General features: G+C 35.6%; 2 protein-coding genes across 2 annotated transcripts; both read left to right on the plus strand.

Annotated features, from left to right (window-relative positions):
- Positions 237 to 3,221, plus strand: LOC105162137 (thylakoid lumenal 16.5 kDa protein, chloroplastic). Its single transcript, XM_011080098.2, has 4 exons — positions 237 to 669; positions 1,648 to 1,787; positions 1,969 to 2,041; positions 2,837 to 3,221. Exons 1-4 carry the CDS (start codon positions 348 to 350, stop codon positions 2,944 to 2,946), a joined length of 645 nt encoding a protein of 214 aa, XP_011078400.1. The 5' UTR covers positions 237 to 347; the 3' UTR covers positions 2,947 to 3,221.
- On the plus strand, positions 13,045 to 13,935 carry LOC110011997 (uncharacterized mitochondrial protein AtMg00810-like). The gene has a single exon (XM_020693906.1). It carries the CDS (start codon positions 13,045 to 13,047, stop codon positions 13,933 to 13,935), a length of 891 nt encoding a protein of 296 aa, XP_020549565.1.

Consider the following 15,463-nt stretch of genomic DNA (forward strand, 5'->3'; position numbering starts at 1 on the left):
ACAGTTGATTGTGTAAACTTCCAACAACCGTTTTTATCTTGTCTGGATGGAAATTCGTAATTTGCCGTAAACGATTGATGGGAATCTACAAACACACTGTCCCAGAAAATCACATCAAGAAATAGAACCATAAAATATTTTTTTTTCATTGTCTATTTTTGTTCACATTTCAAATGACTTGAGTACCCTCCAAAGCTCGAAACTATGGTCCATAGTAGCAGGAAATCTTGCAATCTTATCTTGTGCAGTTCCAACTGCCACAACACCCCATTCTTTGCCACGAGAAAACAACTGAGAAAGGACTCCTAAACACAGTAGAAAAAGAAGAGAAAAGAGAGAAGAAAGAAATGGCAACAGTCTTCCTCCCGAATGCGAAAGCTTTTCTCCCATCACTTCCATACGCATCTGCATCGACAGTTCAGGCGCAGGCTGTGTGCTGCCGGGCTGCTACGGAGGCCTCCTCCTCCCTTGTCATCAGCAGGCGAACCATTTCCCTGTCCACATTGCTGTTTACTACACTCCGCGGGTATAGTAAAGGGAAGTTGGATGAGGCGAACGCCGCAATTCTGGAGGCCGACGACGATGAGGAGCTGCTGGAGAAGGTCAAGAAGGACAGGAAGAAGAGGCTTGAGAGACAAGGCGTCATCAGCTCATCTGCTAAAGAAACAGGTTCCATTTTCATTTTCTTCCTTGTGTGTTTCCTATGTCGAGAAAGAGATCAATTCGTGTTCTTTAGGGATGGAATTGGAACCTTTTGTGGTTGGAAAAATGCTGACGTAGGTGCACAGGACTTTTATCTTTAGAACAATATCAGAATTCATTCTGAGCTGAGGCTAATTATGTTCTTACTTCATTAGTTGGGATAATTGTTCGTAAATCCTTATAATTCGAAAAATTATATTTAGTATTTATTCTTGGGATTTGCAGGTCAAATAAATCGTCTTATAATCAAATTACCCTTGTACATTTTCCCGCATTAATAGATGTGAGTAGGTATATGTTCAGTGTTAGAAGGATAGTTTAGTTCGAAAAAAATTATCTGACCTACAATAAGTCACCTTAAGTCAATCAATGGTATATATCAATTTAATATCAATAAATTTAGTAAATTTTAACTAATGCAGGACTTATTTATTAGATGAAAGCAAACCTCAAGAGTGTTTAAAACCACTTTGCATTGTGTTTCATCTTGTAAGCATTTCATTCTTTTAGTACTTGGGAATGTATTTTACCGAAACTAATGAATCACACATCATGTTTGATACATTTGTCATGTGATTCGTCGTTCTCTTTAAACCGTACGCTAATCAAATGACAAGTATATTACACTTATCATATAATTGATTAAGGTTTAACTCGGCTAGAATTTCCCCTCTGTATCTGTGCATTTCCCCGGGGGCCTTATTTGCTAGGGGATTTAGTTCAACTGGTAGAGGAAAAAGATAAAGAGAAGAAGAACAAACTGCCACCTTGCTATACTGCAAATTTTATTTTAGTCTTTCTTCCAAAATCTAATTATAAGGGCAAACTTTTGTATATAGCAACAGAAATATAACATTTAAGCTTCAAACACTTGAAATGCAATAAAATTTCGAGTGACAATTTTTGCCAGAATTCTAAAGGACTTGTCTGAATTTGACATTGCAGCATACCTGCAAGATCTTGTTTATAAGCTCAGCAAAGTAGGCCAAGCAATAGAGAAGAATGATCTTTCTGCAGCAAGTTCAGTTCTTGGCTCCAGCAAGGATACTGAATGGGTCCAGAAAGTGAATTCTGCCTTCAACAAGGTGTTCCGATGTTGGAATTCACTCCTTTTAGTCTCATGTTTAATGTGTATTGAGGGCCGATGGACCTTCAAACGATCAAGAACTTTTACCATCTAACGTCTCACTTTATGTATGAGCAGTGCGTGCATGCATCCGGTTTTGCCAAGTTCTGATGCTTTTCTCGTCTTCATGTTTTTGACAGTTGAGTTCTAGTGATGAGGAGAAGACGGAGGTCGATACGTTTAATTCCTCGCTGGCCTCCTTAATCTCATCAGGTAACGTTTTGGTCAAGACTTTTCCGCATTTGCTGACTGTGGAGCACACACTTAATGCATATTAAACGACCATCTCATATCATTTAACATTAATATCTTAACATGCCCTTCTCACGTCTAAATCCTACACTTCAAACCTTTTTTTTGACGTGACTCTGATACCCTGTCGACTCTTAATAATGCACAAACTAATGGTGAAGAGAGGCGTTGGACGGTTTGCCGGATGAACATTTTGGTTATGAGAATTATAAGGAATAATGAAGCTTGAAGCAAAATGTAGTTAAGTTAGAATCCTTGGTCTTGAACACTATGTATTTTGGTTCACATAGAAAATTTGGCGAAGCGAAAACTATTATAAACTCGGTGTAATTTACATGTAAACTTAAGATTATAGACGAAGTGATGGTAGGTGGCTGCATGTTTCAATCATCCTGAGCAAAGAAATTAAGGGTGCATTTAAATTGATGAATTTGGAGAAACGATTTCAAATGATTCAATTTGAAAAGAATTTAAAAATCCATCAATTTGTTATGAAGAATTTGAAATTCATAATTTCAAATCTTTCAATCCAAATGCAACCCAAATAACATCTGATGGATTTCAAATTCTTTTAAAAAATTGAATACTTTAAAATCCTTTCTCCAAATCCTTTTTTGAAATCAAAATTCATCAATCGAAATGCAAGCCGAAGAACATCTGTAACTTGTGAAGCGCTTGGCTGTGATTAGTACTCCCTAAAAATGTAAAGAAATAAGGAGTAAAGCATAGAATGTTTGGACAATGGTGATTTTGCAGTTTCTAGCAATGATATTGAAGCTTCAAAGGTAGCTTTTGTGGCATCTGCAACTGCATTTGAGAAGTGGAGTAGCCTCTCAGGACTGGTGGAACAACTCAAAGGCCTTTGAAGAAGAACATCCAAAAGGGCATTTTCCCCTTCAATTCTTAATAATATTTCAACCCAAACTACTCTTATCTCATTCTTTTTCCCCTACCATTGTTGAGGTTTTGATTATTTTGCAAGGATCAGAATCAAGTCAGAGGTTTGAGCCCTTGAAGAAATATATAGCTTCTGCTGCTTTCTTTTTTTTTTTTTTAAATAATTTTCTGGGTCTGGAGTTGTAATTAGGTCTCCTATGAAATGATCAAAATTTATTGTTTCTCATTATTTTCCTGCTGTGAATTTTAGGGGTTTTCACTATTATCTCCCTCCTTCAACCCCTTTTGGTGGAAGCAACATTTCTCACATTTAATATAGGGCAAGTTATAATGGGCTATCCTAAATTTTGACGTAATTATAAATATTTTTTTATTGTTTGAAAAATTACAACTATTTTGGAGAGTAATGGTCGTCTAACAAATACTCCATTACAATTGACTGTCACAAGAGAGTATTTATTAGATAGTCGTTAAACCTAGAGGGTATTATGTAATTTTTTAAATAATGACAAAATATTTATAATTTTACCAAATTTCAAGAGAACCCTTTTAATTTTTAATACATTTGATAAAATTGTCATGTGGATTACACTTGCTGAAAGATGCCTTAGGTGAATATAAGTTTTGTTAGCTATATAATATTATACATCGATTCAATGTTTTGACATGTTTCTATTATAGACTATTAGGCCTTGTTTATTTTGTGTGATGGATTTAAAGTGGTATAAATTAATAAATGGTAAAATTTAGGATAACAGTGATAGGATTTTATAATATTATGTGGGATAATTACAGTTTTGGTTCTCATATACTGCCACTAATTCGTTTCAATCCCTAAATATATTGAAGTTCTATTTTAGTCTTTTAATTTTTAAAATATTAACAATTTCGGTCTTTAGGTTTAATTAATGATCAATTTGCCCTTTTAAAGAAAACATATAGTTCAATTATCTTTTCTTTATGCCATGATTAGGCCCAACATACTTTCAAAAATAAAATTAAACTTTCATAAATTTCTATATACCTTTCTTTGACCCGTCTTATTCTCGGGGTATTCCAAATTCTCGATTTTACGAACTTTCTCCAACCACAGTACCCGGGAATACCAAGGACTTGGAATATTTGGAAACAAAGCGGTCAAAGAAATGATGAATTTATGGAGGTTTAATTTTATTTTTGGAAGTATGTTGGGTCTGATTATGAACACAGAAAAAAGATATTTGAATTATGTTTGCTTTGAAAGGGTAAAATGATCATTAATTAGGCTTAAGGATTGAAACTATGAATATTTTAAAAGTTGACGGACTAAAATAGAGAGAAAAAAGGAAATGTGGAAAGAAAAATAAAGAGCTAACATTTCTTCATTTATTTATTTTTTGTTTTTTTGATTGAGAGTGTCTTTATTTCACCCACAGATTGATTGGGGAATTAAATTTAAATATGAGGGTTTTTTTTTTGAAAAATTGGGGTAAAAGTAGAAATTCTAATAAGGAACAGATGGGCCCAATAGGATTTGCTAATACCGTCGATTGGGTTCGGATTGGAATCAACTCCTCAAACTCCAATCTGTACCGAGCTTAGATTTATACTCATAAATTGGAAAATTAGACTTTTGGTTTCATCAGATAGGTACTATTGCAATTTTGATTCTATACCTTACCGGCTCAACACTTTAATCCCATAAAAAGAAAAAGTATATTTTGATCCCAACCATGTGTTAAACCATTAAGTAAGGGATAGAAAACCACTTTTGAAAGGTCAAAGGTTGTTTTTTTTGGTTTGAAAACCACCAGGCTTTTGGAGGGAATTATATCCGATTTTATTGCAATTTTCATGAATCTCAATACAAAATGGTAATTTTTTCTACTAAATTTGCAATATATATATATATATATATATAAGTTGCACAATTATGATAAATAAAAAAAAATATCTCTGCAAAAAAATAAGCTGCACACTTATCATAGATATATATTTTTATTATGAAAGAAATGTTAAATTATGTAAAATTGGGAGGGGAAACAGGGCTAAATATGTATAATTTAACATTTCATTCATAATAATATTTTTTTTATCTATCAAAAGCGTGTAGCTTTTTTTTTTTTTTTGCAGAGACATTTTTTTATCTATCATAATTGTACAGCTTTTTTTTTTTATTTGCAAAATTTAGTAGGAAAAATTGCTATTTTATAGTGAGATGCATGAAAATCGTGATAAAACTGGATATAATTCTCTCCAAAAATCTAGTAGTTTTCAAACCATAAAAAATCACCTTTGACTTTCCGAAAGTAGTTTTTCATCTCTGAATTAACAGTTTAAATAAGATTGGGACCAAAAGAAGCAACACTTTTTTCTTTCTGTGAAATAAAAAATATTGAGCCCGTAACGTATGGGACCACAATTGCAATTTTTTCCAAGAAATTCTTAAGGATGATTTGGGATATCAACTCTAATAAGCCCAAGTAAATGGGCCCTATTGCATATAATTGTAATTTAAGTAAGATGGGGGGTTGGGATTCTGACCAATTATCAATCTAGGGGGTTAAGATTGTATAACTTTTATTTCTTAATTTTGTTTTCGTGTTGTGGTATGAAAAATTCCATATATTTGATAAACTGTGCTAAAGCCCATTGAACAAAAGAAGCCCAAGTTCTGGAGCCCTGCTCACCTAAATGGGCCCAATTGGTCCAACTTGAAAGCCCATTAGAGTCTAGCAAGCCCATCTACATTAAGCGTACCATGCTTCCGTAGCGCCGGGGGCATCGCTATCTCAGGTGGGGGAGAATGTCACGGGCTGCCCGCACACTAGGCCCCCGTGACGCGCACCTCGGCCACTCGACCATTCTACATGGCCGACCACTCAGCCTTCATCGACAGACGACGGACATCCAATAGTCTTAGAGTCCTAGGTGTAGGCCTTTTATTGCTTTGTTACTGCTTTGTAATTTACTTTATGTTGTTTAGATTGCTTTGGGGGACGTTACGCCTCCGGAGGTGCAAATTTCAGGTTTTCTAGTGTCTAGTGTAGACGATAGGATTTATCCACAAGAAGAGAAGATTAGTGAAAAAAAAAAAAAAAACAATTTTAACACTATTACTAATTATATGTATGTGACAACATTTCTTTTTATTACACTAATGAATTTCGTGGTTAAGATAATTACTATTTTTTTATAAAAATTACTATTAGCAAGAAATAATGACAAAGGAAACAATTAGTGACACATATGTGATGATGACACAATGATGATAAATAATTATTCTTACAATATTGTGTTACTAGTTATTTATAATAAAAATTTTATGCAGAATTATTGTTACTAATACTTATTACGATATGATAAAAATTATTATCACTTAATATATATTTTTAATGAAAATTTTAAAATTGTCACTTGATATTTTATGATTAATATCATATTTTTTTGGAGTGTTTGTAACCTTAAAGGCCCAAATTATATCCAACAACAACAACATAACTATCTCAGAAAAAATTTACACTATGTTTGTTTTCATTTTCAAGTTATTTCCTGAACGAGTCAAAACATACCCAATGTTTACCATCATTTAGAAACACCTTATCTAAGTTTTTTAAACTATTTTAGCATATATATATATACATATATATATACACATAGATATACATAAATATATATAAAAAAGACATGATTTGACAATAAATAGTAATTTTTGTATTCCAAAATACAACATTAAACATACAATACTTATTTTAAATTATCTTCAAAAACAAATCCAAATATACAAACTATCTCTAACACACACTTATTTATCTTTATTTTTCTCTCTCTATTTCCATAAAATACAACAAAACACTCAGAAAACGATCCAAACATTATGCTAGGGATTTGGTCCTAGAAATCTTCAACCGACTGCCCACCACTTCGGGTGTATTTACTCCAAAGAAAATGGGCTGATATCCCCTCAAACCAGCCCATGTCCCTTGTTTACATGATGGTGGGCCGGCCCGTGATATCAAGAGAATTTTCCACCAGGACTAGTGGGATTTCAACTCCTACTAGGCCCACTTTATTGGGATGTGTCGAAATTACCATTGTATCCCTATTTATTAAAAAAAAAAAAAAAACTCCTAAACTACCCTTCAAAATGCACAAAAATGAAACATAGATATTGCCATTGTTTTTATCCAATGAAAATGCACAAAAGTAAACTTGAGAATTTTTTAGCCCCTCAAGCTGTCCGGACAAATAAATATGTAGACAAATTAAATTTGTGCCACTTGAGAAATTAATATATTGAATATCATTTTTTATTTATATTTTGGGCATTTAATTATTTAATTTCTAAAATAAATAGCTAATTAATTGATGTTAATATTTATTTTTCGGCCAATCAAGTGACACAATGGTCAAATATCTTACAAATTGAAGGAAGCAAATGTCAAATAAATTATGTAAGGCGGATCAAATAGCACTGTCTCATCAAGTAAATATGGAAAAGTCTTCCATTCTACAACTATAAATAAAAGTATGCTTCCAACAATTCAATAAATACAATTGAAGATACAAGTGAAGACGTGAGCAAAGAGCATTCAAGAAGTCCCGGAATTATCTGTAGCGCAAATCAAAGAAGATGCACGACATTCAAGGCAAAAATTAAGACTTTCATCTTAGGGATAAAGAAGTTTCAATGTTTGATCCAAAAACAAGTCAAAAGATTTACAAATTAATGTTATCAAAACAACATCCACATTGGCGGAAAATCGAAGCTCCAATTCCACCAAGAAATAGCCAAAGTTCAAGTCAAACATTCCAAGTTTATATCGTGTTGAAAATAAATCAAAAGGCCCTCGAATTAATATTATTGAATACCTAAGTTAGCACCGGTGGAGATCATAACATCGAGTTCTACTACCTCCAGAGTTGGCAAAGCCAAATATCACGTTTTTGAAGTGAAAAATCAGATGTTTCAATTAGAGATTTTTGTACCCGCAAAATATCTAATTAAATTAAATTCTTAATTTATATTATTCTTTAGAAACATGAAATTTGCGTTACAAAATTATGGCATGCTCAGTGGAACAATCTTTACTTCTCATCTCTTTACAAATAGCTTTGAAGTATCGTAATGGTTGCAAACAAGATTTCGACATTCAAATTTGTCATTTCAAGTGCAAATGAAAAGCTTGGAGTCGTGTCCCAAACTACGTCCAGGAGGTTACAAGAATATCCTAAGATGACTTTCCATGAAATTGTTGAAAAATATCTACTCCATCTCGTCATGACCAATGAAGATGATGGAAAATTGAAGGATGATTCCTTTTCATCTACTCCTCGCTCGACAACAAGTGTAGCTCTTATCATGGTGAAAAATACTAGAACCTTGGAGGAGCAAATTGCAAGTTTGAGGAGAGTTATAAAAGGTCTAGCAAAGCATGTTCAAGAACAAGACTCTGAAATCAACAAATTGATGAAAAAGATTGACAATACCTGTTTTAGTCATGTGGCCCAGAAAAGAAAATTGAGTGGCACGATGAAACAGAGACGTCCATAAAGCAACAATCCAATGAAAGAGAAAAATCATTAGCCAAAGAGTTGCAAGTCTCTTCAGAAGGGTTGATCCCTGTTGACCAATTGAAAGAGTTTAATATAGGGACCATTAAAGACACATTTGAAGGAAACCCGATTTCCTCTATAACTTACACAAAAGCTATATACTCAATGAATCGATTACCTAAAGATGCGAGTCGGCTACCAACCTTTATATAGTTATACACTATGATAAATCTTTAAACATAGAATACACATATATAATTTCCGATTCCAAATCTCACCAATCGCTCCTTTCCCTATTTTGGTGGGTAATAGGGAGTCATTTCATTTCTCGGGATATTGTGCTGTTGTCCCCATCACCTTGCAGTTACATATATTTTTCCCTTCTACATCCTTCCAATCCATGGCGTTGATGTAGTGTTGGGTGCACAATGGCTCAACACTGTCGGCCCCTTCCTTTCCGACTACTCGTTGCCGTTCATGAAATCCTACCACGACTGTGTCCTGATCACATTGTTGAGAACCCAATCACAAACACCGCATTATGCCCCATTCTCTTAGTTACTGCATTTTCTACATTCAATCCATTACACTAATATAATACCACCTCTCCATTCTTTGATCGGGATGACCTCTTTTTAGGAACTCTACAGTGGTTACCCAAAGTCGATCGGCTCTCCTATGTCATTGGTTCCTCGCCTGTCTCTTCGCTCGATGAAGCTTTAGCTATGTAGGATAAACTCTTTTTTTTGGATAAATATAAGTTCATTGATAAAACAAGATTGTACAGTACAACAGTGCTCAACTGGTGGTTTCTCCTTCGACAGGCCAAGGGATACGTATGCATGTTGGATATTCTTCCATTGATGGAGTTCATGACTACATTACCACCATAGATGATCATCAAAGTGCTGCGGTAGATGCAGGTGCTGGAGCTACAGCTGATATGTTGGACAGAGGATAAGAAGCAGTATTCAAAAGCGTTATTTGCATTCTTAGCGTTTTATGTTGTAGCATTTTAGTTGTCCAGTCATCATCCCAATCATATAGGCAGTTATGAGTTGGTTACTTGGTCCACATGGTATAGGCAGTTATGTGTTGGTTATTTTAGGCACCAGGTTTTATTTAAACGATAGACTTCATCTTCTTCACATGATCTCTGTAATAGAATTTTCTGAGTAAGAAGAAAACTCATGTCTGCCTTTATGATTTGCTCTGTTCAATTGCACGAATTCCCTGTTGTTTTTGGCTCAATTCTTAACATGGTATCAGAGCCTTCTTCTTGAAGGTCTCTTTGATACTTTCGTTTTTTTATCTCACGCAATCGCTGCAACTTTGAAGTGTTAATATGTCGAATTCGGCATCACTGGAGGCGGAACAGTATGAAAAGGAGGTGCTTTATTTGCATCCTTCGGACAATTCCAGTTTCGTACTAGCATCATCGCAGTTGAATGGTTCTAATTATTTAACTTGGAGTAGAGCGGTATATGTCGCTCTAGGATGCAAGATGAAGCTTGCATTTATCGACGGTTCTTTTCCACGGCCAATAGCAGGTTCTGCTCTATTTGAACAATGGCGTCGAGCAGACCTTATGGTCACTTCGTGGCTCTGGAATTCGATTTCGAAGGACATAGTTGAGAGCTTCATGTTCGTGAGCTCTTCGCGAGAGTTGTGGCTTGAACTTGAAGCCAGGTACGGACGTTGCAGTGGTCCTATGATATATCAAATACAACGAGAGATTTCTACAGTCTCTCAAGGCGACATGACACTTACTTGCTATATGACAAGGGTAAAAAAACTGTGGAACGAATTGTTGTGTTTAGCTCCTTATCCTAAGTGCACTTGTGGAGGCTGCACCTGTGGAATCAACAAAGCTATTACTGAAATGCACGTGTCTACACAGCTAATTCAATTTCTCATGGGTCTCCATGAGTCCTTTGACAAAGAAAAAAGCCAACTATTGATGATGGATCCTTTGCCTGATCTAGAGAAAGCGTTCTCAATGCTATTTGCCGTAGAACAACAACGAAGCGTGCAGGTACAATTTGCAGAATGTGCTAATAACACGGCATATCAATTTTCTATAAAGGACAGCAAAAAGGAGTCTAGACCAACATTTGGGTCAAGTTTCGTCGAATTCTGTAAACGTTCAAAATTTAGCTGTTTTGCACGATTTTATTAGAGCAAGTTTGTTTTCCTTTTATACAAACTTGTAGATATTATTACGCTCAGGAAATTTACCACACAAATTCTTCCGTCTAGTCCAACATTTTGGTCAAGTTTCCTCGAATTTTGAGAATGTTCAATTTAGCTGTTTTGCACGGTTTTATTAAAACAAGTTTGCTTCCATAATATACAAACTTATAGTTATTATTACGCTCAGCAAATTTACCAAGCAAATTATTGGGTCAAGACCAACGTTTGGATCAAGTTTCGTCGAATTCTAAGAACGTTCAAAATTTAGTTGTTTTGCATGTTTTATTAGAGCAAGTTTGTTTTCTGTTTATACAAACTTATAGTTATTATTACGCTTAGCAAATTTACCACACAAATTCTTAGGTCTAGTCCAACGTTATGGTCAAGTTTCCTCAAATTTTGAGAATATTCAAAATTTAGCTGTTTTGCACGGTTTTAGTAGAGCAACTTTGTTTCCCCGTTATACAAACTTATAGTTATTATTACGCTCAACAAATTTACCACACAAATTCTTGGGTCTAGTCCAACGTTTAGGTCAAGTTTGCTCGAATTCTGAGAATGTTCAAAATTTAGCTGTTTTGCAAGATTTTATTAGATCAAGTTTGCTTCCTTTTTATACAAACTAGTAGTTACTATTATGCTCAGCAAATTTACCAAGCAAATTCTTGGGTCGAGACCAACGTTTGTGTCAAGTTTCGTTGAAGTCTGAGAACGTTCAAAATTTATCTCTTTTGCACGGTGTTATTAGGACAAGTCTGTTTTTCTTTTATACAATCTTGTAGTTATTATTACGTTTAGCGAATTTACCATACAATTTCTTGGGTCTAGACCAACATTTGGGTCAAGTTTCGTCGAATTCTGTAAACGTTCAAAATTTAGCTGTTTTGCACGATTTTATTAGAGCAAGTTTGTGTTCCTTTTATACAAACTTGTAGATCCTCTGTTTGTAAACCTTTAGTTTACTCTACTGTATCTTCTCCTCTTGCGTGTTCTGCTACTGAAAATTGTAATAACACTTTGTGGCATAGGAGAATGGGACATGTTTCGATGTTGGCTATCAAGCAAATTCCAGATTGCAAACTTAATGATGACTCATTGGAAGTAATATGTGACATATGTCCTAAGGCCAAGCAATCTAGAACTTCGTTTGAATCTAGTAATGCACATGCCGCTTCACCTTTCGCCTTAGTACATTTGGATCTATGGGGGCCGTATAAAACACCAAACATTTCAGGATGTCATTATGTTCTAACAATCTTAGATGACTATAGTAGATCTTTGTGGACTTATCTTATCAAGCACAAAGATCAAGTGTCTTCTATTTTGCTCACTTTCTCTTCTATGGTCGAAACTCAATTTGGAACAAAGATAAAAGTTCTCCGTTCAGACAACGGCTCTGAATTTGTCAATCTAGAGTGTCAAAAACTTTGTCAAAACTTGGGGATTTTACATCAGACTTCTTGTGTATATACCCCCCAGCAAAACGGGAGGGTAGAAAGAAAACATAGACACTTGCTTGACGTCGCAAGGGCCCTTTTGTTCCAGGCCGCTTTGCCATCGCGGCCTGCTTCAAGCCGTATAAAGACCGTTCCAATTTACACACAAGGCCTGGACCAACCTTGTAACCTGCTGGAGGACTCATGTAAATATCTTCATCGATGAACCCATGGAGAAATGCATTGTTCACGTCCAATTGATGAAGTGTCCAATTATTGGCAGCAGCAAGAGTAAGCATCAAACGGACTGTCACTGCCTTTGCTACTGGAGAAAAACTCTCCGTGTAATCGATGCCCTCCACTTGATTAAACCCTTTTGCAACAAGACGAGCCTTGTATCTTTCGACACTGCCATCGGTTCGTAGTTTCACCTTGAAAACCCACTTGCTGCCAATGGCTCTCTTCCCAGCTGGAAGAGGAGTCAACCTCCACGTATGGTTGCCTTCCAACGCCTGAATTTCAGCATCCATGGCAGCCCTCCATTCTGGATATTGGACAGCTTCTGTAAAAGAACGAGGCTCCTGCAAAACCGATAAAGAAGCTACAAACGAGGTATGTGCTGCAGAATTGGAATGCAAGATGGAAGAGTTATGGTGACAGATGAAATCATCAAGCCAAGTAGGTGTTTGACGCATTCTAACAGACCTTCTAAGGGGCAGTAAAGTGTTTGAGGGATCATGTGTTGAAGAAATTCAGAGGATCAAAACTTATCTTCATAACCTTTTTACAATTAAAGATATTGGTGAGGCTCGTTATTTTCTAGGATTGGAGATTGCACGTAGCTGTGATGGAATCTATTTGGCTCAGACAAAATATGTTTTAGACATAGTAGCGGATACTGGCATGATGCAGGCCAAGGCTGCCTCAACGCCACTCCCCTCTGGCATCAAATTAAGCTCGGATGCAGGTGCTCTACTTCGTAATCCTGATTCCTTCAGGCGTCTTGTGGGCAGGTTGCTTTATTTAAGTTTCACCAGACCGGATATTTCCCACGCCGTTCAACAGTTGAGCCAATACTTGAACCATCCCTGTGACGCACACTGGAATGCTGCTCTCCATGTCGTCAAATATCTCAAAGGATGCCCCTCACTTGGGTTGTTTCTCCCTGCTGATAATTCTCTGGTTTTGCAGGGGTATTGTGATGCCGACTGGGCATCATGCTCGGATTCTAGGCGATCCTTAACCGGTTTTTGTCTCTTCCTTGGACCTGCTCTCATTTCCTGGAAAACAAAGAAACAATCAACTGTTTCTAGGTCTACCGCGGAGGCGGAGTATCGCAGCCTCGCAGCTACGGTTTGTGAACTCCGTTGGATATCTTACTTGCTCGCAGATATTGGCGTACATGTTTCTTTGCCTATCTCTTTGTTTTGCGATAACAAGGCTGCGTTACACATTCTTGCTAATCCGGTTTTTCACGAGCGCACTGAACACATCGAGATTGACTGTCATCTTGTTCGCAATGCTTATAAGGAGGGGTTCATTGATCCTGTCTTAGTTCGCAGTTTTGCTCAACTCGCAGATGTTTTTACCAAGGCGCTTCCACTGAAGGTGTTTGGCTCTTTTTTATCCAAGTTGGGCTTGGTGTCTTTTGCCCCCAGTCCCACTTGTGGGGGGGCTGTTGGATCTTCTTCCATTGATGGAGTTCATGACTACATTACCACCATAGATGATCATCAAAGTGCTGCGGTAGATGCAGGTGCTGGAGCTACAGCTGATATGTTGGACAGAGGATAAGAAGCAGTATTCAAAAGCGTTATTTGCATTCTTAGCGTTTTATGTTGTAGCATTTTAGTTGTCCAGTCATCATCCCAATCATATAGGCAGTTATGAGTTGGTTACTTGGTCCACATGGTATAGGCAGTTATGTGTTGGTTATTTTAGGCACCAGGTTTTATTTAAACGATAGACTTCATCTTCTTCACATGATCTCTGTAATAGAATTTTCTGAGTAAGAAAACTCATGTCTGCCTTTATGATTTGCTCTGTTCAATTGCACGAATTCCCTGTTGTTTTTGGCTCAATTCTTAACAATGCAGGACAAACTCTATTAGGGCATAAAACAGGCTAAGGACACTTGTCAACAATGTTACAAATTTTCTATGTATTTATGTGCTACTTGGAAATGAAAAAGGACATGGACAATTCGTCACTATTATTATTTTCTTTTCCTTTTCCTATATTTTGGCAGCCGCCTTCCGTACTCAAATTGGGAAGAAACCCTATTTTGAAACTCATCATACGACTAATTTGTTTGCTAATAATACACGACCACTACAAAAAATAAAAAATAAATTATTACACTATAAATGATCACGTCATAAAATCATGGTAAATTGATACTATTGACCATTGTAAAATAAAACCAATGTGAAAATTTAAACTGAACAATATTTGTCATGATTTTTAGCTATCACCAAAATATTTGCCACGATTTTAACTATGATTATTATTTTGGTTTGACTTGTAAAAACAACAGTTATTAACCATTACAGAGCCGTAATTAATTTATATTCGTCGTATAACAAAAAATCATCACTATGTTTGTTTTCATTTTCAAGTTATTTTCGAGACAAGTCAAAACATACCCAATGTTTGCCATAATTTAAAAACATCTTATTTAGGTGTTTTTAACTGTTTTAGCATAAATACATACATATATATATACAGACACATATACATAAATATATATAAAAAACACATGATTTGACAATGATTTGACAATGAATTAGTAATTTTTGTCTCCCAAAACACAACATTAAACATATAATACTTATCTTAAATTATCTCCAAAAACAAATCCAAACATACATATTATCTCTAACACACACTTATTTATCTTTGTTTTTCTCTCTCTATCTCCACAAAATAAAACAAAACACTCAAAAAACGAATCCAAACATTATGCATATTTCTTGGTGAAAATGTACACAAAATCAAATTAGATTAATCAAATTATTATCTCTCTCACGCTCTCGCTCTCTCTTGATGTCAATTTTAGATCCATTCTGTGCTGCACAAAAGTAAATGAATTAATGGAGGGGTACAATAATACGAGTGAAACAATAAAGATATGCATATGAATAGGGCATGCAACAATTAAATAGTGGTACCCGCCAAACATCTTGGCTCTATGTCATCCACATCTTTCCTGCTACTCTACACTTTTCCTTCCCACTATTATTAGACATGAGGCTCCACAAGCCACTATGTTTGTTGGTTCTTTGTGGGTTACTATTCTTATGTTGCAATGGGCATTAAGGGC

This window comes from Sesamum indicum, linkage group LG5 (genome assembly GCF_000512975.1).
Source record: "Sesamum indicum cultivar Zhongzhi No. 13 linkage group LG5, S_indicum_v1.0, whole genome shotgun sequence".
Taxonomy (NCBI): Eukaryota; Viridiplantae; Streptophyta; class Magnoliopsida; order Lamiales; family Pedaliaceae; genus Sesamum; species Sesamum indicum.